Source organism: Ranitomeya variabilis, chromosome 1 (genome assembly GCF_051348905.1).
Source record: "Ranitomeya variabilis isolate aRanVar5 chromosome 1, aRanVar5.hap1, whole genome shotgun sequence".
Taxonomy (NCBI): Eukaryota; Metazoa; Chordata; class Amphibia; order Anura; family Dendrobatidae; genus Ranitomeya; species Ranitomeya variabilis.
The window spans coordinates 55,450,170-55,475,668 of NC_135232.1; the positions used below are offsets into that span (position 1 = coordinate 55,450,170).

The 25,499-nt window shown below is 45.1% G+C and overlaps 1 protein-coding gene across 1 annotated transcript in view; it reads left to right on the forward strand.

The window, feature by feature from the left end:
* Positions 1 to 3,639: 3,639 nt before the first annotated feature.
* Positions 3,640 to 25,499, forward strand: part of SYT4 (synaptotagmin 4) — a 41,037-nt gene continuing 19,177 nt past the window's right edge. Inside the window, exons 1-3 of the mRNA XM_077283861.1 lie at positions 3,640 to 4,003; positions 11,981 to 12,792; positions 17,061 to 17,181. Coding sequence (XP_077139976.1) covers positions 3,967 to 4,003; positions 11,981 to 12,792; positions 17,061 to 17,181 — 970 coding nt within the window. The 5' untranslated portion in view covers positions 3,640 to 3,966. The remainder of the gene's footprint in view (positions 4,004 to 11,980; positions 12,793 to 17,060; positions 17,182 to 25,499) is intronic.

The window sequence follows — 25,499 nt, forward strand, 5'->3', positions numbered from 1 at the left end:
TATTTAATTCTGGATTTGTGGATTGACAAAAAGCCTGGCCCAGTGTGTGCAGTAATTACAGTCCAGGAGAGGAGTTAACTCCTATCATTCCAGCCATCTCTCTCCAGCCAATTGATTTCTATACAGCAGTTAGCTGTTCATTTCCCTACCGCTCCCTCTCAGCTCCTGACCAAGGTGCTCTTATTAGTTCTGTAGAATCATAAGCCTCTAGCATCGGCAGGTTCGAGACCACTTCTCCCAAGTCCTGGGCTTGTTGAAAGGCACGGTTATCTCTCGATGCAAATATAGTGAAATTAGTATAGAACAACCACTGACTTAATGTGTTATAATGGGACGGAACTCCAGACTAGCATTCCCTCTCTAAGAGGAGTGCTCACATTACAAACAGCAAGGAAATAAAAAAATTGTGAAGTGACAACTTGAGAATACCCCTTTAAACCTATAAATAAATGTAAGTAGGAGCCTAATGTGTCCAAAATGAAGTAGAGATTTCCTGGGGAGCGAAGGTTAGTCATTGCAGAGTATGCAAACATCCTTTATGTTTTTGTTCCTCACCTCTCTGGTGAACACACGTTAACTAAATTCCTCCCTGTAGTTGCTGGGAGCATTTACCATGTGCGTGTGCTGCCCCTTTAAGACCATTGGAGCACAATCATATGTGGCCTAGTCAGGCCCCCTGGACACAGTGTGACGTACACAGAGGAGGCAGGAGCAGGAGCACACCGGGGATCGCGAGTAAGCCGGCATCCCTGCATGGAGGGACCTGGGGACCCCATGCAGAGGTGCTGATCATAGCGTTACTCTCTGCAACATTTGCTTCATAAAACTTTGTCAGCTCTGCTAAACTCAGCCCACATTGCCATATCAGCTCTGCTTTATCAGTACCTAACCTCTGTATTAACTCTGCTACATCGCTGTGGCAACTCTGCTTGAGTCATCGTTGCAAACTCAACTCTACTGCATCGTTTCCACATCACTGTGTCAGCACAACTACATACTGTATTTGTTCCAGATCTGCTAAACCGAGCCACCATTACACTCTCAGCTCTGCTCCATCAGTACTATATTGCCAAGTCAGCTCTGTTGCATTGTTGTAACTACTCTACTTCTTCATGGATTACAACTCTTCTACTCGAGTTGCTGTGAATCCAGATAGTCCAGTGGGGAGAGGCTCCTGCTGCAGGCAGTTGTGTTATGCCAAATCATAGGATGGTAAAGAAGACTAGAAACTCGGCATGGTGGATCTACTCAGGCACACAAAGAAGATTTCTTTATATTTCTCAGATTTAATTGTAATGAGACCAGATAAAATGAATACAAAGGACGAGACGAATGGAGGAATTGTTGCCATTCCTTTTTTTTTTTGTGCCTTTTCTATGCTTAGTGTTTCTTTAGGGTTCTTATAAACCAGCATTTGTTAACCATGTAGGAGACCAATAAAATATTAAAAGGCTTCTCCCAAAGAAGAAGCTCGGCAGCTTATGCTTCCATTTACATGGGGAATGCTCTTTAATACCTGTCAGGAGGGGTGTTAAATGCAAAATAATTTCCAATATTATGTTTATAACGCTGACGTCTCTGGTGTCCAACAAAGGGAAGACATTACGGCGGTCGTTCTGTGCTTCTGCCTAGTGCCTACCCTACAGAACCGAGGCTGATAATAATCTATTCCTTTATGTTTGATGTATCTGTATGTTCCAGGTGCCACATGATAATGATAGACTCTCTCACTTTATAGATTCAATGCGATGTCCTACTTTCCTGGCCTCCACCCTCTGGTGCTTTAAACAACCCAATCTGCTGCCTGAATCAGGTCAGATATCTGGAAGAAAAATGTGTCAGCTAAGATTAGTTTGACTCCTCTGTATTCTCAGCCAACAAGGAGCCATGAAGATCTTTCCATTTATTGTATTGTTATGCTTCCTACAGTATCCTGAATGCTGCATATCCTCCTTTTATAAGCTTTTCCTAGGTTATTGCTTTTTGGAGCCTCCTTGTCAGGAATGTGATGAGAGATTCTTCATGCCACCACTTATAAATGATGGCCGGGTTGTCACAATTCTGGAAATAGCTGAAAGTATTATTATAACTTTATCTTTAATTTATCCTGAATTGGTCCTTTAATGGCCCCCCTGCTTTCCTGATTAATTCACTTCTTTTTATGTAAAATTCCACTATACGGTTCCAATTATATGGACTTTTTTATTTAGAGCCATTTTAATGGTCTTTCCTAGGGGGCGTGACTTACATGGTTCCTCAGGGGCGGGGTGTGTCCTTAGGCTGATCAAGAAATACTACAATGAAAAAAATGTAAAATGCTAATAAATCTGAATAAAAAAAGATTAAAAATAGTACATAAATAAAAAATAAATAGAAAAGAAACATAAAAAAAAATCAATAATGTGCCTAACAAATACAGAAAAAAATAAATATATAGAAATTATTAAAAAATAGTACATAAATAAAAATAGAAATGAAATACAATAGATAATGGGTAGAAAAAATAGTACATACTGTCAATAAAAGAAATAGAAATTAAATACATCAATAAATAATGCGTCTATAACATTAAAATATTAAACAAATTAAAAATAGTACATAATTAAAAAAAAAAGAATTGAAATACATTAAAAAATATAACAATGAATAACACAGATACTAAATGTGAATAAATATTAGTAAATGAATAAAAATAAATGATAACAAAATAGTAGATAAATAAAAAAATAGAAAATAAATACATCAATAAATATAGCAATAAATAATGTGCATGCAATATGTGGATAAATATTAGTTAATAAACTGATTAAGAAATAGTACATAAATGAAGAAAATATATAAATTAAATACATCAATAAATAATGCGTATACAAAATGCAAACAGCTATAAAAAAATGATAAAAATAGTACATAAATAAAAAAGATAGAATTGAAATACATCAATAAACAGCAATAAATAATGGGTATACAAAATGTGAATAGGTATTAATAAATAAATAAAATAAATTATTAAAAAGAGTGCACAATAAAAACTAGAAGTGAAGTACATGAGTAAATAAAACAATAAATATATACATAAATGTAATGAATAATGTGTATATAAAATGTAAATAAATCTAAAAAAAACCCCATAAAAATAGTACATAAAAAAGAAGAAAAGTAATACATCAATAAATACAACAGTAAATAATGTATTTCCAATATGGGAATAAATCTAAAAAATAAAATAAATTATTAAAAAGAGTCCACAATAAAAGAATGGGAATAGAATACATGAATAAATAAAAGGATAAACGTGTACATAAAAGTAACCAATAATGTCAGTGTGTGTATATATATATATATATATATATATATATATATACATATATATTAATTCCAAAAATGTATGTATATATATATATATATATATATATATATATATATATATATATATATATATATATATATACATACATCTACATCTTTTTGGTCTACTTTTTTTAGACATTTGGGTGAAATGTCACAGTACTTGGGTGTGTTTTATGTCTGTACTGTACCCAGTGCAGCCATGTCATGTCCAACACTTGCAGATCCATTCCTCTTTATGTCTGAATCAGACAAGCATGCTTTTTTGCTTTAACCCTTCCTCTCCCAGGCAGTGTGTGAGCAGTTAGATCTCCAGAGAGGAGGCAGGGGCTGGGGAGGGAGGAAGGTGCTGCTGATTCCTGCCTTGTAGCGTCAGCATTGCGTCAGTTTGGCCATCATCAGCCTTGTCTGCAGCTGGAGCAGAGCAGGAGGTGAGCTGCAGTCAGCTCAGGAGAGCCAGCCCCTCCTCATCCTCACATCCACTGGATCCAGGCACATTCTCTCTCTTTCCCTCTCTGCCATTTTCTCAGGCTGCTCACAGCTGCTGATTTGTAAGAGGAGCCCGGCAGAGAAGCCTACAGAACAGGTTTCAGCACCTTGGAGAGTGGAGCCAGGATCATGGCTCCAGTCATTGCCAGCAGTGGGGAGGCTTATGGTAAGATACAGCTCTTCTTCTTTTCTTAGTTATAAAGTTGGGGAAGAAAAACAACTATTAAAGTATCAGATTGATAAGTAACACTGGGAATAACATAGGGGGCAGTTGGTGGTTGCAGGTGATGTTCTCAGGCTGTAGACTCCATAGCTGCTGGTTCCTCTCCCTGTTACTTATGGTGAAGTCTTGGTTATGGAGAACATCCCTGTAGGGGCAGTGGTGGTGGTGGTGGCTGCATGTGATGTTCTCAGGCTGTAGACTCCATAGCTGCTGGTTCCACTCCCTGTTACTTATGGTGAAGTCTTGGTTATGGAGAACATCCCTGTAGGGGCAGTAGGTGGTGGTGATGGCTGCATGTGATGTTCTCAGGCTGTAGACTCCATAGCTGCTGGTTCCACACCCTGTTACTTATGGAGAAGTCTTGGTTATGGAGAACATCCCTGTAGGGGCAGTAGGTGGTGGTGGCTGCATGTGATGTTCTCAGGCTGTAGACTCCATAGCTGCTGGTTCCACACCCTGTTACTTATGAAGAAGTCTTGGTTATGGAGAACATCCCTGTAGGGGCAGTAGGTGGTGGTGGTGGTGGTGGCTGCATGTGATGATCTCAGGCTGTAGACTCCATAGCTGCTGGTTCCACTCCCTATTACTTATGGTGAAGTCTTGGTTATGGAGAAGTCTTCATGTTAAGCTCTAATTGCTATCTACGCCATGGCTTGATAGGGTGTGGGGCTACCGGATGACTGGCATTCTCATACCCACAGACCGATATGTTCAAGTTAATACATTTTTGCAATACATTGCTTATTTGTGTGCAATGGAGAGAAGTTTTTGGCAAGGCAGTAGATGACATTGGCTTTGACTCCCATCTATTAGTGAGGTGGACTCCATTGCTGTAGGACAAGACTCATCCTGCCTCACATTAAGCCATGATTCATCATCGCCTGGATGTGTAAAGTGTTAATGCATCCTGCCTCAATGACGTCAGACATTATGGGACACCTATAAATAGCTTTTCTCTGGATGTTCGGAACATCTGCAAATCCATGGGAAGTGCAGGAAACATTGTCACAAAGTTACTCAACAAATTAAGATAGATTTGTGTCTCTTGGAGAGGACCACCTAAAAATTGCAATAAAAAGTGTTTGTGGTGGTCTTCACAAAAGAACATGCCCAGTATGGTAGGTATAATATATGGTGGAAATGGAAAGTAGAAGGAATGCAGGAGTGGCCATCACAAAGAGGTGGTGTTTGTATATGTATTGTGTAGGTGATGGTATTTGATATGATTGTGAGATATAGGTGGGGTTGGGAAGTGCAGGGTGGGACCATGGAGTGAAGAACATGGTCCATGAGAAGGTGGATGGTAGAAGTGATCAAGTTGCATAAGGGGGCTCAAACTGATATGTATATATATATATATATATATATATATATATATATATATATATATATATATAATATATATATATATATATATATATATATATATATATATATATATATATATATATATATATATATATATATATGATTGTGGATATATATGTGCCTTTTTATGGAAGTAATGCATGACTGACATGAGATCACAGCTGGCAGGATGGGTGTGAGGCTGGTGGTCTTATGGATGGCCCCAGTTTTATTCCAGGTGCAAGCTGCTGCACCTGCAGTCTGAATATACATCACCTTATCTTTACATTTCTATAATTTCTAAGTTTTATCTTACACTACATTTACTGTACAGATAGCTGTGAAGAGGAGCGCCCACCTTCTCATGGAGACATGTCCGTTGCACCATACACTTATACTAGGATTCCAGCTATTAGTAAAACCCATTATTTGCTACATAGTTTAACAGCTGAGGATCTGTATTTATGATAGTAGCATCACTAAAGGCTACTCCACTGCACTGTGTATAAAACCATGGAAAGGAACATCAGGAACAAAGGAAAACACTGTCTCCTACAGTATAAGTGTGGGTGGCTTCTTTTCTGGTTGCGGGGAAGCCATATATTCGAGTTACCTATGAAGACATCTTGGTTGGAGAACTGACTGTAGTTGTAGATTGATTTTTAGTTTTTCACTCTTTTTTATGTGAAATGCTACCCTAAATCCTACTCCACCTGTAAAGGCTGACATTCTTATTTATGCTCACAAGTGCAATAACCTACCTGATGGAAAAGTTTGTTAGATGTTCATTGTCTCATAGTCAATGGTTTACTGGGTCCATCAGCTATTCAGAAACCAAGGGGTTAAAGTTTGAGCCAGCACATAGTCTTTCCTTATAGAAATATGAAAGGGTTAAAACTTGAGCTGGCACATGTAGGGTCCTGTACATGCCCCCTGCTCCTATGCAGCTTGTAGGGGTTGATGTTGTGCGATGCAGGTGTAGGATCTGCACCATTTCCGCCCGGCAGTGACCCTGTGTGAATTCTCAGCAGTCACTCTGCATCTCTCCTGCTCACCTCTATGGGAGAAGAGTTAAACCAGTTATAGATAACCCTGCGGATGGATCAGGATGGACATATTTATTATCAGCCTGATGACCATGTAGAGCTCCCTGTAGCCATGCAACCACCAGCCTCCATGGACCACAGAGAGCAGAGCTGCCCCTCCTCAGTGCTTCACATCTCACAGCTGCCCCACCTCAGAGTGCCAGATCTCACAGCTGCCCCTCAGTGCTTCACATCTCACAGCTGCCCCTCAGTGCTTCACATCTCACAGCTGCCCCTCCTTAGAGCTCCACATCTCACAGCTGCCCCTCCTCAGAGCTCCAGATCTCACAGCTGCCCCTCCTCAGAGCTCCACATCTCATAGCTGCCCCTCCTCAGAGCCCCACATCTCATAGCTGCCCCACCTCAGAGCTCCAGATCTCACAGCTGCCCCTCCTCAGAGCTCCACATCTCATAGCTGCCCCACCTCAGAGCTCCAGATCTCACAGCTGTCCTTCCTCAGAGCTCCACATCTCACAGCTGCCCCTTTTCAGAGCTCCACATCTCATAGCTGCCCCACCTCAGAGTGCCAGATCTCACAGCTGAGCCTCCTCAGTGCTTCACATCTCACAGCTGCCCCGCCTGAGTGCTCCACATCTCACAGCTGCGCCTCCTCAGAGCGCCATGTCTCACAGCTGCCCCTCCACAGTGCTCCACATCTCACAGCTGCCCCTCCTCAGAGCTTCAGATCTCACAGCTGCCCCTCCTCCGAGCTCCAGATCTCACAGCTGCCCCTCCTCCGAGCTCCAGATCTCACAGCTGCCCCTCAGTGCTTCACATCGCACAGTTGCCCCTCCTTAGAGCTCCACATCTCACAGCTGCCCTTCCTCAGAAGTCCAGATCTCACAGCTGCCTCTCCTCAGTGCTCCACATCTCACAGCTGCCCCTCCTCAGTGTTCCACATCTCACAGCTGCCCCTCTTCAGAGCTCCAGATCTCACAGCTGCCCGTCCTCAGAGCTCCAGATCTCACAGCTGCCCCTCCACAGTGTTCCAGATCTCACAGCTGCCCCTCCTCAGTGCTCCATGTCTCACAACTGCCCCTCCTGAGAGCTCCACACCTCACAACTGCCCCTCCTCAGTGTTCCACATCTCACAGCTGCCCCTCCTGAGAGCTCCACATCTCACAGCTGCCCCCACTCAGAGCTCCAGATCTCACAGCTGCCCCTCCTCAGTGCTCCACATCTCACAGCTGCCTCTCCTCAGTGCTCTACATCTCACAGATGCCCCTCTTGAGAAGTTTCACATCTCACAGCTGCCCCTCCTCAGTGCTCCAGATCTCACAGCTGCCCCTCCTCAGTGCTCCACATCTCACAGCTGCCCCTCCTCAGTGCTCCACATCTTACAGTTGCCCCTTCTCAGAGCTCCACATCTCACAGCTGCCCCACCTCAGAGGGCCAGATCTCACAGCTGCCCCTCAGTGCTTCACAACTCACAGTTGCCCCTCCTCAGAGCTCCACATCTCACAGCTGCCCCCACTCAGAGCTCCACATCTCACAGCTGCCCCTTCTCAGTGCTCCACATCTCACAGCTGCCCCTCCTCCGAGCTCCAGATCTCACAGCTGCCCCTCCTCAGAGCTCCAGATCTCACAGCTGCCCCTCCTCAGAGCTCCAGATCTCACAGCTGCTCCTCCTCAGTGCTCAATATCTCACAGCTGCCCCTCCTCAGTGCTCCACATCTCACAGCTGCCCCTCAGTGCTCCACATCTCACAGCTGCCCCTCAGTGCTCCACATCTCACAGCTGCCCCTCCTCAGTGCTCCACATCTCACAGCTGCCCCTCAGTGCTCCACATCTCACAGCTGCCCCTCAGTGCTCCACATCTCACAGCTGCCCCTCCTCAGTGCTCCACATCTCACAGCTGCCCCTCCTCAGTGCTCCACATCTCACAGCTGCCTCTCCTCAGTGCTCCACATCTCACAGCTGCCTCTCCTCAGAGCTCCACATCTCACAGCTGCCTCTCCTCAGTGCTCCACATCTCACAGATGCCCCACCCCTGAGCTCCAGATCTCACAGCTTCCCCTCAGTGCACCACATCTCACATTTGCCCCTACTCAGAGTTCCACATCTCACAGCTGCCCCTCCTCAGAGCTCCACATCTCACAGCTGCCTCTCCTCAGTGCTCCACATCTCACAGCTGCCTCTCCTCAGAGCTCCACATCTCACAGCTGCCCCTCCTCAGTGCTCCACATCTCACAGCTGCCTCTCCTCAGAGCTTTACATCTCACAGCTGCCTCTGCTCAGTGCTCCAGATCTCACAGCTACCCCGCCTCAGAGCTCCACATCTCACAGCTGCCTCTCCACAGACCTCCACAGCTCACAGCTGCCCCACCCCTGAGCTCCAGATCTCACAGCTGCCCCTCCTCAGAGCTCCACATCTCACAGATGCCCCACCTCAGAGCTCCAGATCTCACAGCTGCCTCTCCTCAGTGCTCCACATCTCACAGCTGCCTCTCCTCAGAGCTCCACATCTCACAGCTGCCTCTCCTCAGTGCTCCACATCTCACAGATGCCCCACCCCTGAGCTCCACATCTCACAGCTGCCCATCAGTGCACCAAATCTCACAGCTGCCCCTCCTCAGAGCTCCACATTTCACAGCTGCCCCTCTTCAGAGCTCCACATCTCACAGCTGCCCCACCTCAGAGCTCCAGATCTCACAGCTGCCTCTCCTCAGAGCTCCACATCTCACAGATGCCCCACCTCAGAGCTCCAGATCTCACAGCTGCCTCTCCTCAGTGCTCCACATCTCACAGCTGCCCCTCCTCAGTGTTCCACATCTCACAGCTGCCCCACCCCTGAGCTCCAGATCTCACAGCTGCCCCTCCTCAGTGCTCCACATCTCACAGCTGCCCCTCCTCAGTGCTCCACATCTCACAGCTGCCCCACCCCTGAGCTCCAGATCTCACAGCTACCCCTCCTCAGTGCTCCACATCTCACAGCTGCCCCTCCTCAGTGCTCCACATCTCACAGCTGTCCCTCCTGAGTGCTCCACATCTCACAGCTGCCCCTCAGTGCACCAAATCTCACAGCTGCCCCTCCTGAGTGCTCCACATCTCACAGCTGCCCCTCCTCAGTGCTCAACATCTCACAGCTGCCCCTCCTCAGTGCTCCACATCTCACAGCTGCCCCACCCCTGAGCTCCAGATCTCACAGCTGCCTCTCCTCAGAGCTCCACATCTCACAGCTGCCCCTCCTCAGTGCTCCACATCTCACAGCTGCCCCACCCGAGCTCCAGATCTCACAGCTGCCCCTCCTCAGTGCTCCACATCTCACAGCTGCCCCTCCTCAGTGCTCCACATCTCACAGCTGCCCCACCCCTGAGCTCCAGATCTCACAGCTGCCCCTCCTCAGTGCTCCACATCTCACAGCTGCCCCTCCTCAGTGCTCCACATCTCACAGCTGTCCCTCCTGAGTGCTCCACATCTCACAGCTGCCCCTCAGTGCACCAAATCTCACAGCTGCCCCTCCTGAGTGCTCCACATCTCACAGCTGCCCCTCCTCAGTGCTCAACATCTCACAGCTGCCCCTCCTGAGTGCTCCATATCTCACAGCTGCCTCTCCTCAGTGCTCCACATCTCACAGCTGCCCCTCCTCAGTGCTCCACATCTCACAGCTGCCCCTCCGGAGTGCTCCACATCTCACAGCTGCCCCTCAGTGCACCAAATCTCACAGCTGCCCCTCCTGAGTGCTCCACATCTCACAGCTGCCCCTCCTCAGTGCTCCACATCTCACAGCTGCCCCTCCTCAGTGCTCCACATCTCACAGCTGCCCCACCCCTGAGCTCCAGATCTCACAGCTGCCTCTCCTCAGAGCTCCACATCTCACAGCTGCCCCTCCTCAGTGCTCAACATCTCACAGCTGCCCCTCCTCAGTGCTCCACATCTCACAGCTGCCCCACCCCTGAGCTCCAGATCTCACAGCTGCCTCTCCTCAGTGCTCCACATCTCACAGCTGCCCCACCCCTGAGCTCCAGATCTCACAGCTGCCTCTCCTCAGTGCTCCACATCTCACAGCTGCCCCACCCCTGAGCTCCAGATCTCACAGCTGCCTCTCCTCAGAGCTCCACATCTCACAGCTGCCCCTCAGTGCACCAAATCTCACAGCTGCCCCTCCTGAGTGCTCCACATCTCACAGCTGCCCCTCAGTGCACCAAATCTCACAGCTGCCCCTCCTGAGTGCTCCACATCTCACAGCTGCCCCACCCCTGAGCTCCAGATCTCACAGCTGCCCCTCCTCAGAGCTCAAGATCGACTCCCTCTGTGCCAGATAAGGTCTGTGTAGGAATGGGCTGTACTGCACCAGGGTCACTTCAACTGCTGACACTATTGGGGAAAGGCTTCCAGTGCAGTGGATGGATTATAAATAGATACTGTAGATAGTAGATTTATAGATGATAGATAAGTAATAGATTGATAGATGATAGATAATATATTTAATAGATAGATAATAGATATGAGGTTAGATATATTAATAGATAGATAATAGATTGATTCATAAATGGATGGATAGATAAATGGATGGTTGGGTGGAATGATGGATCGATAACATAGAGTGCTGTAACGTGACAGTTTCGGCGCTATCTTATTTATGTATATGGAGTAGAATCCATTAGTCATTATCATTGTTACCACTCTCCTCCCCACCCACATTTCGGTTTAACAGGCTGGACAGATATTAGATAGATTTTCATGGAACGTTTTGCTATTGCCAGATAAATGCAGCCAGCTCCTGTGCACTGGTACTAACATCCCGCATCTCGCTGCTCCTCGCTATTTGCGTAGTGCGGCCATTGTGGTTCCCGCTGTATGAATAGTGCGCTGCGTATGTGAGTGATGAGGAGACGCTCACTATTATCTCCTCTGTACTCATAGTTGTAGATCAGCTGATTTTGCCATCTACTCTTCCCCCTCGATAACCATAGAAACATATAAAATCTATGAATCATTGAGCCGGCTGACAGACACCACCCTATTTTTTCTTTATATATTTATTGCAAGATATAACAATATAAAATCTGGGGTTGGTTTCACCCTTGTTTTAGGTGTTTAAAGTCCTCGATCTTTTATAAGTGATTGTGAATTGTGACACTTCCTTACATTGTGATCTTTCTTGCTTTTCTTGCATAAAGTGATATTTTTTGTTATTGACGTTGGATTGTCTTTATGTTAAGAATACAATCTTATCTGAATTGTGGATTTTTTTATCATTATATTATGTGTAGCATCAAACCAATAACAGATGTAGTAGTTGTGTAGTAGAACTAAATCTGTATCTTAAAGGAAGCAGCACATGACATACTCAGCTCTACTACATAGGTTCCATTCTAAAATGTATTGTAATACCACAAGTCACCAGCAGGTGGCGCATATCATCTAGTTTACCGCCATTGAAATGAAATGTGTGTATTCCTCTATATTAATATTAATGTTACAGGGGTGGTTTTTTTATGCTTTTTTCGGTAATTGTTGTTTTTTTATATGTTTATTTTTACAGCCGAAATCCCCACGATGGTTGGCCTCATAGGCGCTTTTGGCCTGGTGTTTACAGTCTCCCTTTTCTCCTGGATCTGCTGCCAACGCAAATCCGCCAAATCCAACAAAACTCCTCCTTACAAATTTGTTCACGTGTTGAAAGGTGTCGACATATACCCTGAAAATCTGAACAGCAAAAAGAAATTCGGGGCAGACGAAAAGACAGAATTATCGCCCAAGTCGCATATATCAAAGACGTCGCTTCACCTCGACCTGGAGAATAGAGACTTGAACGGCAATTTTCCTAAAGCCAATAAAGTCAGAAGTTCTCCAGATCTGGAGGACTTTTCTCAGCCTCCATTACAAGAAAAAGACAAGAATTCTGTATCTCCTGAGAGTATCAACTCTATCTCGTCCCTGTCGTCTGTGGAGAAGCCCGATAAGCTGGGAAGCCTGTTTTTCTCCTTAGAGTATAACTTTGAGAAGAAGGCTTTCGTGGTGAACATCAAGGAAGCCAGGTCTCTTCCGGCCATGGACGAACAGTCAATGACTTCTGATCCTTACATTAAAATGACCATCCTTCCAGAGAAAAAGCACAAGGTGAAGACAAGAGTCCTACGGAAGACCCTTGACCCAGCCTTTGATGAGACCTTTACGTTTTATGGAATCCCTTACAGCCAGGTGCAAGATCTAGTCCTCCACTTCATCATCTTGAGCTTCGACAGGTTCTCCAGAGATGACGTCATTGGAGAGGTCCACTTCCCTCTCTCTGGGATTGAGCTTTCCGATGGAAGAGTGTTGATGAACAGGGAGATCAATAAGAGGAACATCAGGGTAAGGATCTAAATTATTACATTTATTAACGTCACCTATTTAGTTTATTGATCTGCTTGAGTTTTTTTTTGACAATTTTGTCTCACACAACGCCACTAATTACATCGTGCCTGCTCCATACTGTAATTAGCTCCTTACCGGTTGATGGACCAAGTGTGAAGATCTCATCAATGACCTATTGTTTAAATAATGTTTTTGTGTTACATTTATTTAAAAAAAATTAAGAAAAAATTTAAATGAGTAATTTTGTATTTTTTACACTGGCCGCTGGGGCTTTTTTTAGACTCACACTTCCTGCTCTTTCAGTAGGAGTTTACAGCAGCTTCCTCATCAGCAGAGGCAGCATTACAATGATACATATCGCAGCTGATAACACAGGATCCACCAATCACAGCCGAGCCTGCTCCTTCCTTCACCATGATCTTTGCACACGTTCATTAGACTCTTAAAACCAAATAAAGCAAAATATGGGGTCAATGGTCTGACTTTTCTGTCCATGTAAATGTGTTATTTATTTATTTTATTTTTTTAGAGTCTAAAAAGCCTCAGTGACCATGGTCAAAAATGCAAGATTATTTCTTTTATCTTTAATTCAGAAATATATAGAATATATTTACACTTTTTTTTCTGCATTAAAGATAAAAAAATAATCTTGCATTTTTCTCAATGGTCACTGAGACATTTTAGACTTACTTTCTTTTAAAAAAAATAATTAAAGAATATATTTAACACAAAAACTTGATTTATTCTATAACGTTTTTTTCTGTTGACAGCTTCCTATTAAGAAAGCATAAAATACAGATATGGAGTGGACAGTCATGTCACTGTACGTATGTGATTTGCACACTTCTGACCACTGTCTATGCGGCATTTGACCACATCTATGCAAATCACATATTTTCAATCATGTGACCGCTGCTCGCGGCGCCGGCATCGGAGAATTCTCATAGCGCGCAGTGTGCGCAGTGTGCGCGATGTGAGGATTCACAAGTCTGCAGTCACATAGAGTGACTGTAGACTTGTAACTTAAAACCAGGCAACCACTTGAACTTTTTTGGGGAGATTGACATATACTGTGATGATTGGTGCATAATGACCAACTTTGAAAAAAATATATATCTTGTGATACTTTGCAGATATTTGTGCCAAGTGGCTGCCTGCCTCAATCATTCCCAGAACTTGCAGGGAAGTAGCTGCCCACCTCAATTATTCTGAAAAATGTACAAAGAAGTGGTTTCCCACCTCATTTATTCCCACAAATGTGCAAAAAAGAGGCTTCTCACCTCAATCACCCCCAAACCTTGCAGGGAAGTGGTTGCCCACTTCAACCATTCCCCAAAAACTTGCAAGGAAGTGTCTGCGCATCTCAATAATTCCCAAAAACTTGCAGAGAAGTAGTTGCCAACCTCAATTATTCCCAAAAACGTTAAAAAAAATGTGGCTGCCCACCTCAATCTTCCACAAAACTTGCAGGGAAGTGGTTGCCTACCTCAGTTATTCCAAAAAATGTACAGGGAAGTGGCTCCCCACCTCAATTACTCACAAAAACATATCGGGAAGTGTCTGCTCATCTCAATCATTCCCAAAAACTTGCAGGGCAACAACTACCCACCTCAATCATCCCCAGAACTTGCAGGAAATGGCTGCCCACCTCAATTATTCTCCAAAAACTTGCAGGGAAGTGGCTGCTCATCTCAATCATTCCCAAAACCTGCAGTGAAGTGGCTGCCCATCTCAGTCATCCTTAAAACATGCAGGGAAGCTGCTACCCACCTCAATCATCCCCAAAACTTGCAAGGAAGTGGTTCCTCACCTCAATTATTCCACAGACACTTGCAAGGAAGTGGCTGGACACCTCAATTATTCCGAAAAAAGTGCAAAGAAGTGGTTGCCCTCCTTAATCACTCCCGAAAAACCTGCAATAAAGTGGCTACCGACCTCAATAATTCCCTAAAAAACTTGCAGGGAAGTGGCTGCCCATCTCAATTACTCCCAAAAAGGTGAAAAAAAGTGGTTGCCAACTCAATTATTCCCCAAAACTTGCAGTAAAATGGCTACTCACCACAATCATTTCCCAAAACGTTGCAGGGAAGTGGATGCTCACATCAATCATTCCCCAAAAAACATACAGGGAAGTGGCTACCCATCTCAATCATTTCTAGAACTCTCCAAGTATGTGGCTGCCCACCTCAATCGTTTCTGCCCAACTTCCATTATGTGCAGAAACCTGCAGGGAGGTGGCTGCTCATTCAACCACCAGGTGTCTGCAGGGAAGCTGGTTGTCTGCTAGGAGAAAACAAGATTAATAGATATGCTCCCTCCCAGGAGAACTGGCCTCCACAGGAACAGACTACAATGACCTCTGCAGAAGAATCCTAACCGAAAATAGGTGGAAGCAGGTGTAATAATAGAAGGTGTAAAAATGAAATCCAGCTCCAGCATTTGTACCCAGACCTATGCATTCTGTAAGAACATGCACCACCCGAAACGCGTCAGCTATTTTACATGCATTTGTGATGTTTTTCATGTTGCATGAACGTTAATAAAGAAAAGAGTTTTAAACAGAAGAAGCAGAGAGTTGGCATTGTCTCGTATCTATGCATCCCCCCACACACGCTCCGCCAGATGGGGGTCTCTATTACAAATGTGACCCGCCTGACAATGGAGGAAATCAAGATTTACTTCAAGACCAAAAGTACCAATAATATATATGGTTAAATAATATCGAAACAGTATGACCACATAATACCACAACATAGCCAACGAATAATGCCACCATACTAATCATTACCAATATGATTGTAAAAAGACCAATATTAGATGCTATACTGTAATATAGCTTATAAATAATACCGCCAGACAGTAACCAAATATAAACAGTTCTGATAATAGCCTCATACTGATCATAAACTTAGACCGGTATTACCGCCATACAGCAATCCTGTCATGGTAGATATCTCACTGATCATAGTCCATCACTTTCCTATTCTTTCTCATTCGGCCCAGATCATCATGACCACTTCTTCCATCTATAAGGCTGGGTTCACATTACGTTAGACGGACCGAGTTACACCACGCATGCCAAAATGGGCGTGCACTAGCGATGAGCCGTCATTGAGTGACGGACCCTCGGACGCGGGCTGCAGCATTTCCGGGCGCGATCGAATTTTGGCACTTGCATTAACGCAGCCCGTTTAACGCACTATAAACAGTGCCCTGGACAGTAATAATGCCCCCCTGTGCCACCTATTAATTATAATGCCTCCATGTGACCTCTTTAAACTACTATATTAGTATTAATTACCCCCTGTGCCTCCTTTTAATAATGACCCCCATTGTACCTTCTCATAATAATTCCCATTGAGTCTCCTTTAAATAATGTCATCCACTCTCTTTGTGTCTCCTTTTGATAATGATCCTCTTTTTAATAATGACCCCCTACTGTACCTTCTTATATTAATGCCCCCATTGTGTTTCTTTTTAATAATGACCCCCATTGTACCTTCTCATAATAACGACTGCCATTGGGTCTCCATTAAATTATGCCCTCTACGCCCTTTGTGTCTCATTTTAATCATGATCATCTTTTTAATAATGACCCCCACTGTGCCGCCTTTTGATAATTACCACCATTTTTCCTCCATATAATATTGGCCCACCCTACCCCTTTGTGCCTCTTCTTAATAATGGCCCCCACTGTGCCACTTTATAGTAATAATAAAGTCCCCCTGTACCTGTCAAAGAATAAAAATAAATTAATTCTCACTTCACCCCTCTCTCATGCCCAGTGGTGATGCTTTCTTCCCGCTCTCCCTGCTCCTCTGCTGCAGTCCCCATGCCTGCACAGCCTAGTGATGTCAGCGCACCACCTGACATCCTCTGCCATCATTAACCCCTTGCTCTTCACAGACCGGAAGCTTCCTAGTAAGTGGCAGAGCAGACAACTGAGGTTAACACTATCGATGTCCTGATGACGCCGAGATTTTTGGAAGTGTCTCGGACTGATGTGGCAAAATGTTTGACCCTTCCATTTGGCATTTTTTGCAGAATTGCCAGATGGTGCTGTGAGACCCATGACAGCGTGTTACTTATTATTGCACATGTATGTACCTTTACTAAGAAATATTCACCTAAAGATGAAAAGAATTGGAGCCTCAAGTCTTAGTCCAACATTTGTAACCATATTACTATGTAAATCATTTGTAAAATATCTGCTCGTTATCATGCATCACAGCTTTTAATAATGAATGTCTCGTATTGACTTTTAGAAGTCGTCAGGACGCGGCGAATTGCTGATCTCACTGTGTTACCAGTCAACTACCAACACGTTAACGGTGGTGGTGCTGAAGGCGCGTCACTTGCCAAAAGCCGACATATCAGGACTATCAGGTGCGGTACAAAAACAATATGATTATAACAACTTCCTATATTCTATATTTCTCATGCATGGGTGCTGTTCTGCCTGCTTCCCTTCAATCATATCATTAGCTGATCACTGCCACTAGGTGGCGCTCATAGACATTTAAACTTCTGTTATACTGTATACCTGCTGAATTAATCAATAAGCCTTGAGCTCCCCCTAGTGTTGGCTTCAGGGAGTATTTATTTTTTATTTTTACTTTGACTTTGCAAAGTTTGCATGGTTATAAAGATCTAAAAATGTATCTGAATATATAGCATAAAATGCCGATCAATATATTTAATTAAAAAATTATACGACATTTGGTGGCGTATTGGGACCAAGTTTGATTTTGGGTGTCTCTATGATTTCTGTAGGCGTTATGAATATTTTTTGTGTCTCATTAAATGTTAAAGCAATTAACAAACTTTATATTCCATTAATCCCACTTATTGGGATAGTCAGTGGATAAATGGTTAAAGATTTAAGTCTGGAAACATTTCAACGTTATATAGTTGGAAATCATTCAATATGCATAAAATGTAACAAATTATATCGGTGATGGTTAATAAATGTTTAGGATGCATTTAGTATTGTTATTATTGTTATTATTATTACTATTGTTATTATTTTATTATTATACTAGATGGAGGCCCGATGCTATCACATCGGGAGGGCGGTGATGTCACGATGGGGGCAGGCTTTGCACCATTGAGAATCTCTCCCCCCCATGTGCTCACCCACCTATCCCCACTCTCTTTCCCCATGTGTTGACTTCTCCCGGCTGTGCTCTCTTCTTTGACCTGTGTACCATATGTGCTATCCCCTTGTCATCGGCATACTTTTTAGAAGGAGCCATGTTGGCATTGATATTTGATTTTTAAAGGGGTTTTCCCATGAACGAAAATTCATTTTAAAAATTGTCTGTGTCTGACCGTGTATGGAGCATAGCACATCTCCTGGGCAGGGGAGGAAGCAAAAGACCATACTGACATTACAGCAGGAGATCACAGAGGATACATTTTGTGACATATTGTCAGTGAACTATTTTACCTGACAAAATGAATCCACTGTGATCCCCTGCTGTAATGTCAGTATGGTCTTTTGCTTCCTCCCCTGCCTAGGAGATGTGCTATGCTGCGTACACGGTCAGACACAGACAATTTTTAAAATGAACTTTTGTTTGTGGGAAAACCCCTTTAATGTGACCGGCTTCCTCTGCCTGTAGACACGTCACGCATCTGGCGCCGGGATCAGCCCACTGATTCACTGCGCCTGGGCGTGATTCTTGCAGGCGCAGTAAATCAGACCGCCACCATCTTTGTGCAGACAGATAGCGGTGGACACATTAAAACTGCACATGCGCTCCTCCTGTTCAAAGATGGTGACGGTCAGTGAATCATTCGGCTGATCCGGGTCGCGGCGTGTTTGCGAAGGTGTTCCTCTGGTGGTACCACGCAAGAGGCTGTGTACGGCGTATACAGTGTGTGTGTGTATCTATGATAGGGGGTTGGAAGCCTTCAACAAAACGTCCAGGGGCCCGATGAGGAGAAGCAAATAGAGGAAGGCCCAAGCTGCCAGCTTGTTCGGGACCCCTTTTTGCTCCTCATCACCGGGCCCCATACAGTAGTAACAGCTGTAATGCCCTGATGGCGGCCCTGACTGTAGGAGAGCTATGTGGGGGCTCATACTGTATATAGGGGCTGTGTGGGGGCTCTAACTGTATATACTGTAGAGAGCTATGTGGGGGCTCATACTGTATATAGGGGCTGTGTGGGGGCTCTAACTGTATATACTATAGGAGAGCTATGTGGGGGCTCATACTGTATATAGGGACTGTGTGGGGAATCTAACTGTATATACTATAGGAGAGCTATGTGGGGGCTCATACTGTATATAGGGGCTGTGTGGGGGCTCTAACTGTATATACTGTAGGAGAGCTGTGTGGGGGCTCATACTGTATATAGGGACTGTGTGGGGAATCTAACTGTATATACTATAGGAGAGCTATGTGGGGGCTCATACTGTATATAGGGGCTGTGTGGGGGCTCTAACTGTATATACTGTAGGAGAGCTGTGTGGGGGCTCATACTGTATATAGGGGCTGTGTGGGGACTCTAACTGTATATACTGTAGGAGAGCTATGTGGGGGCTCATACTGTATATAGGGGCTGTGTGGGGGCTCTAACTGTATATACTGTAGGAGAGCTATGTTGGGGCTCATACTGTATAAAGGGACTGTGTGGGGGCTCTAACTGTATATACTGTAGGAGAGCTATGTGGGGGCTCATACTGTATAAAGGGACTGTGTGGGGGCTCTAACTGTATATACTGTAGGAGAGCTATGTGGGGGCTCATACTGTATATAGGGGCTGTGTGGGGGCTCTAACTGTATATACTGTAGGAGAGCTGTGTGGGGGCTCATACTGTATATAGGGGCTGTGTGGGGGCTCTAACTGTATATACTGTAGGAGAGCAGTGTGGGGGCTCATACTGTATAAAGGGACTGTGTGGGGGCTCTAACTGTATATACTATAGGAGAGCTATGTGGGGGCTCATACTGTATATAGGGGCTGTGTGGGGGCTCTAACTGTATATACTGTAGGAGAGCTGTGTGGGGGCTCATACTGTATATAGGGGCTGTGTGGGGACTCTAACTGTATATACTGTAGGAGAGCTATGTGGGGGCTCATACTGTATATAGGGGCTGTGTGGGGGCTCTAACTGTATATACTGTAGGAGAGCTATGTTGGGGCTCATACTGTATATAGGGACTGTGTGGGGGCTCTAATTGTATATACTGTAGGAGAGCTATGTTGGGGCTCATACTGTATAAAGGGACTGTGTGGGGACTCTAACTGTATATACTGTAGGAGAGCTTTGTGGGGGCTCTTACTGTATATAGGGGCTGTGTGGGGGGACTCCTACTGAATATTGAAGAGCTTTGTGAGGGCTCATACTGTATATTGTGGGAATTGTGGGGGCTCATACTATATATATATGAGAGCTATGTGGGAGCTTATACTGTATATAGTGGGCCGTGTGTGGGGTCATATTGTATCTAGGGGGCTGTGTGGAGTCATACTGTATATAGAGGCTCTTATTGTATATAAGGGGCTCATACTGTATATAGGGATCTCATAATATGTATAGGGAGGTTAAATGGGGTTCATAATGTATATAGAGGTGTAATGTGTGCTGTTACTGTATATATGTGGCTGTAGAAGCTCATACTGTATACAGAGGAGCTATGTGGGGGCTCATACTGTACATAAGAGGCTGTGTGGGGGCTCTTACTGTATATAGAGGGGCTATGTGAAGACTCACACTGTATATAGGTAGTTGTGTGGGGCTCATACTATAAATAAAGGTGCTATGTAGAGGCTCATACTGTATATAGTGGGTTGTGTGAGGGCTCATACTGTATATAAAGAGGATGTGTGGGGGCTCAAACTATATATAGGGGGCTATGTGTGGGCTCCTACTGTATTTAGAGAGGTTGTGTGGGTATCTATACTGTATATAGGGGACTGTGTGGGTGCTCATACTGTATATAGGGATCTCATACTGTGTATAGAGAGGCTATGTGGGGGCTCTAACTGTATAGAGGTGTAATGTGCAGACTCGTACTGTATTTAGGGGGGCTATGTGGGGCTCGTGCTGTATATATGGGGCTGTGTGTGGACTCATACTCTACTTGTATAGAAGGCTATATGGGGGATCATGCTTTATATAGAGGGGTGTGTGTGGGCTCATACACTATATGGGGGGCTGTAAGAGGGCTCCAACGGTTTTATATATATATATATATATATATATATATATAATTAATTATTATATATAATTAATGTTAATATAATATGATAATTATAAATAACATGTTTATATTAATATTGAGCAGAATTAATTTCAGCCTACTGGTTCAGTCCCCCACAAGAGTCATGGTTTCTCATGTGGCCCCTAGAGAAAATTGATTGCCCACCCCATTATTAGTGTGAAGGGTTAAATTGGAATTAGTAAAAACAGACTGCTCTATAGTCAAGAATGGAAACACTTCTAGCAATGTTTGCTATTAAGTGAGATTGAACTGTAGTACCAGGCACAGCCTATGGACAAGAGAGGCGCTATTTGTAGAAAAAAGCAGACCCTTTTTATAATCTCATACAATTCTGTACACAAGAGAAATAGCTAAATGACTTATTCAGCTCTGCTACATCTGTGGCTATTATTTTGGGGGATTTACAGCAAGACACATATTATAAACTCAGCCATGAGCAAGGGTAAATGAAATCACATCTAACTAAACTTGCTCATAGGAACATTAATCTATCGCAAATAATCCCAGGAGGAGAACACCTCCAGATCCAATTACTCTTATTTCATGTGTCCCGAGTGCAGAGATGGAAAACTATTGTCCCTGCATGAGTCAGCCACTTCACATCAACCGGTGACATCACCCAGCCGGGGCGGCTCAGTACTGCGGCCTCTCAGGCAGCTTAAGTGGGTGGGAGGAGAGGGGTTTCGGATTAGAGCGTCTACTTATCATGCTGTGTCATGCACTTGTACTGAAAGGACCTGAAAAATAGCTCCGCGCTGCTGAACAAGAGGGGCAATCTACAGCCCCAAAACAAAATCTATAACTGCATACCTCTCAACCTGACCTCACCGAGTCTATGGCCTACCTGCACCATGACACCCTCACAGAGAGAGCCCAGAAAGAATGATGCCCTCACTGTAGTTTCCCACACACATAGCATGATGCCCTATAGCCACTCAAGTAGTATGATGCCCCACAGGACATTACCCCACAGCCCCCACACACTGTATAATGCCCTGCAGTATATTATCCCACAGCTCCACGCATAGTATGATGCCCTACAGCCTCCCACACAAAGTATAATGCCCCACAGTGCATTATTCCACAGCTTCACATATAGTATGACACCCCACAGCTCCCCACACACAGTATAATGCCCTGCAGTATATTATCCTACAGTTTCACACACAGTATAATGCCCCACAGTACATTATTCCACAACTCCACGCATACTATGATGCCCCACAGCCTGCCACAAACAGTATAATGCCCCACAGTACATTATTCTACAGCTTCACACATAGTATGATACCCCACAGCTCCCCACACAGAGTACAATACCCCGCAGTACAGTATCCCACAGCTCCACGCATAGTATGATACCCCACAGCTCCCCACACAGAGTACAATACCCCGCAGTATATTATCCCACAGCTCCACGCATAGAATGATGCCCCACAGCCCCCACACAGTATAATGCCCCACAGTACATTATCCCACAGCTCCACGCATACTATGATGCCCCACAGCCTCCCACCAGGGCCGGACTGGCCATAGGGCACTTCTGGCAAATGCCAGAAGGGCCGGTGCCAGTGGTGAGCCGCTCAATCCGCCGCCCCCGCCGTCGCATTCAACTATATCGGCGTATAGACGCCGGTACAGTTGAATGCAATGATGGAGGAGAGAGCGTCTACAGACGCTCCTCTCCCATCATTCCCCGCTCTGCCTCTGACACTGCGGGTGCGCGATGACGTCATATCATCGCGCACCTGCTGTGTCCCGGGCAGACTGCAGCTGCTGAGACAGGAGCAGGAACCAGGAAGCAACGCTGGGCACGAGGAGAGGTGAGGAGTTGTTTTTTTTTTTTCTGGACTGTGGGGCCATTCTCGGAGGAGGTGAGGGGAGGAAGAGAAGAGATGTGGGCTGTATATAGTTCTCTGTGGGCTGTGCTCTGTGCTGTATACTGCTGTGGGCTGTATATAGTTCTCTGTGGGCTGTGCTCTGTGCTGTATACTGCTGTGGGCTGTATATAGTTCTCTGTGGGCTGTGCTCTGTGCTGTATACTACTGTGGGCTGTATATAGCTCTCTGTGGGCTGTGCTGTATACTGCTGTGGGCTGTATATAGCTCTCTGTGGGCTGTGCTCTGTGCTGTATACTGCTGTGGGCTGTGTGCTATATATAGTACTCTGTGGGCTGTGCTCTGTGCTGTATACTACTGTGGGCTGTATATAGTTCTCTGTGGGCTGTTCTCTGTGCTGTATACTGCTGTGGGCTGTATATAGCTCTCTGTGGGCTGTGCTCTGTGCTGTATACTGCTGTGGGCTGTATATAGCTCTCTGTGGGCTGTGCTCTGTGCTGTATACTACTGTGGGCTGTATATAGCTCTCTGTGGGCTGTGCTCTGTGCTGTATACTACTGTGTGCTCTGTGCTATATATAGTACTCTGTGGGCTGTATATAGTACTCTGTGGGCTGTATACTACTGTGGGCTGTATATAGTACTCTGTGGGCTGTGCTCTGTGCTGTATACTGCTGTGGGCTGTATATAGTTCTCTGTGGGCTGTGCTCTGTGCTGTATATAGTTCTCTGTGGGCTGTGCTCTGTGCTGTATACTGCTGTGGGCTGTATATAGCTCTCTGTGGGCTGTGCTCTGTGCTGTATACTACTGTGGGCTGTATATAGTTCTCTGTGGGCTGTGCTCTGTGCTGTATACTGCTGTGGGCTGTATATAGTTCTCTGTGGGCTGTGCTCTGTGCTGTATACTGCTGTGGGCTGTATATAGTTCTCTGTGGGCTGTGCTCTGTGCTGTATACTGCTGTGGGCTGTATATAGTTCTCTGTGGGCTGTGCTCTGTGCTGTATACTACTGTGGGCTGTATATAGCTCTCTGTGGGCTGTGCTCTGTGCTGTATACTACTGTGGGCTGTATATAGTTCTCTGTGGGCTGTGCTCTGTGCTGTATACTGCTGTGGGCTGTATATAGCTCTCTGGGCTGTGCTCTGTGCTGTATACTACTGTGTGCTCTGTGCTATATATAGTTCTCTGTGGGCTGTGCTCTGTGCTGTATACTGCTGTGGGCTGTATATAGTTCTCTGTGGGCTGTGCTCTGTGCTGTATACTGCTGTGGGCTGTATATAGTTCTCTGTGGACTGTGCTCTGTGCTGTATACTGCTGTGGGCTGTATATAGTTCTCTGTGGGCTGTGCTCTGTGCTGTATACTACTGTGGGCTGTATATAGCTCTCTGTGGGCTGTGCTCTGTGCTGTATATAGTTCTCTGTGGGCTGTGCTCTGTGCTGTATACTGCTGTGGGCTGTATATAGCTCTCTGTGGGCTGTGCTCTGTGCTGTATACTACTGTGTGCTCTGTGCTATATATAGTTCTCTGTGGGCTGTGCTCTGTGCTGTATACTGCTGTGGGCTGTATATAGTTCTCTGTGGGCTGTGCTCTGTGCTGTATACTGCTGTGGGCTGTATATAGCTCTCTGTGGGCTGTGCTCTGTGCTGTATACTACTGTGTGCTCTGTGCTATATATAGTTCTCTGTGGGCTGTGCTCTGTGCTGTATACTGCTGTGGGCTGTATATAGTTCTCTGTGGGCTGTGCTCTGTGCTGTATACTGCTGTAGACTGTATATAGTTCTCTGTGGGCTGTGCTCTGTGCTGTATACTACTGTGGGCTGTATATAGCTCTCTGTGGGCTGTGCTCTGTGCTGTATACTACTGTGGGCTGTATATAGTTATCTGTGGGCTGTGCTCTGTGCTGTATGCTACTGTGGGCTGTATATAGTTCTCTGTGGGCTGTGCTCTGTGCTGTATATAGTTCTCTGTGGGCTGTGCTCTGTGCTGTATACTACTGTGGGCTGTATATAGTTATCTGTGGGCTGTGCTCTGTGCTGTATGCTACTGTGGGCTGTATATAGTTCTCTGTGGGCTGTGCTCTGTGCTGTATATAGTTCTCTGTGGGCTGTGCTCTGTGCTGTATACTACTGTGGGCTGTATATAGTTATCTGTGGGCTGTGCTCTGTGCTGTATGCTACTGTGGGCTGTATATAGTTCTCTGTGGGCTGTGCTCTGTGCTGTATATAGTTCTCTGTGGGCTGTGCTCTGTGCTGTATACTACTGTGGGCTGTATATAGTTCTCTGTGGGCTGTGCTCTGTGCTGTATACTACTGTGTGCTGTATATAGTTCTCTGTGGGCTGTGCTGTATATAGTACTCTGGGCTGTGCTGTATATAGTACTCTGTGGGCTGTGCTGTATATAGTACTCTGTGGGCTGTGCTGTATATAGTACTCTGTGGGCTGTGCTGTGTATAGTACTCTGTGGGCTGTGCTGTATATAGTACTCTGTGGGCTGTGCTGTATATAGTACTCTGTGGGCTGTGCTGTATATAGTACTCTCTGGGCTGTGCTGTATATAGTACTCTCTGGGCTGTGCTGTATATAGTACTCTCTGGGCTGTGCTGTATATAGTACTCTCTGGGCTGTGCTGTATAT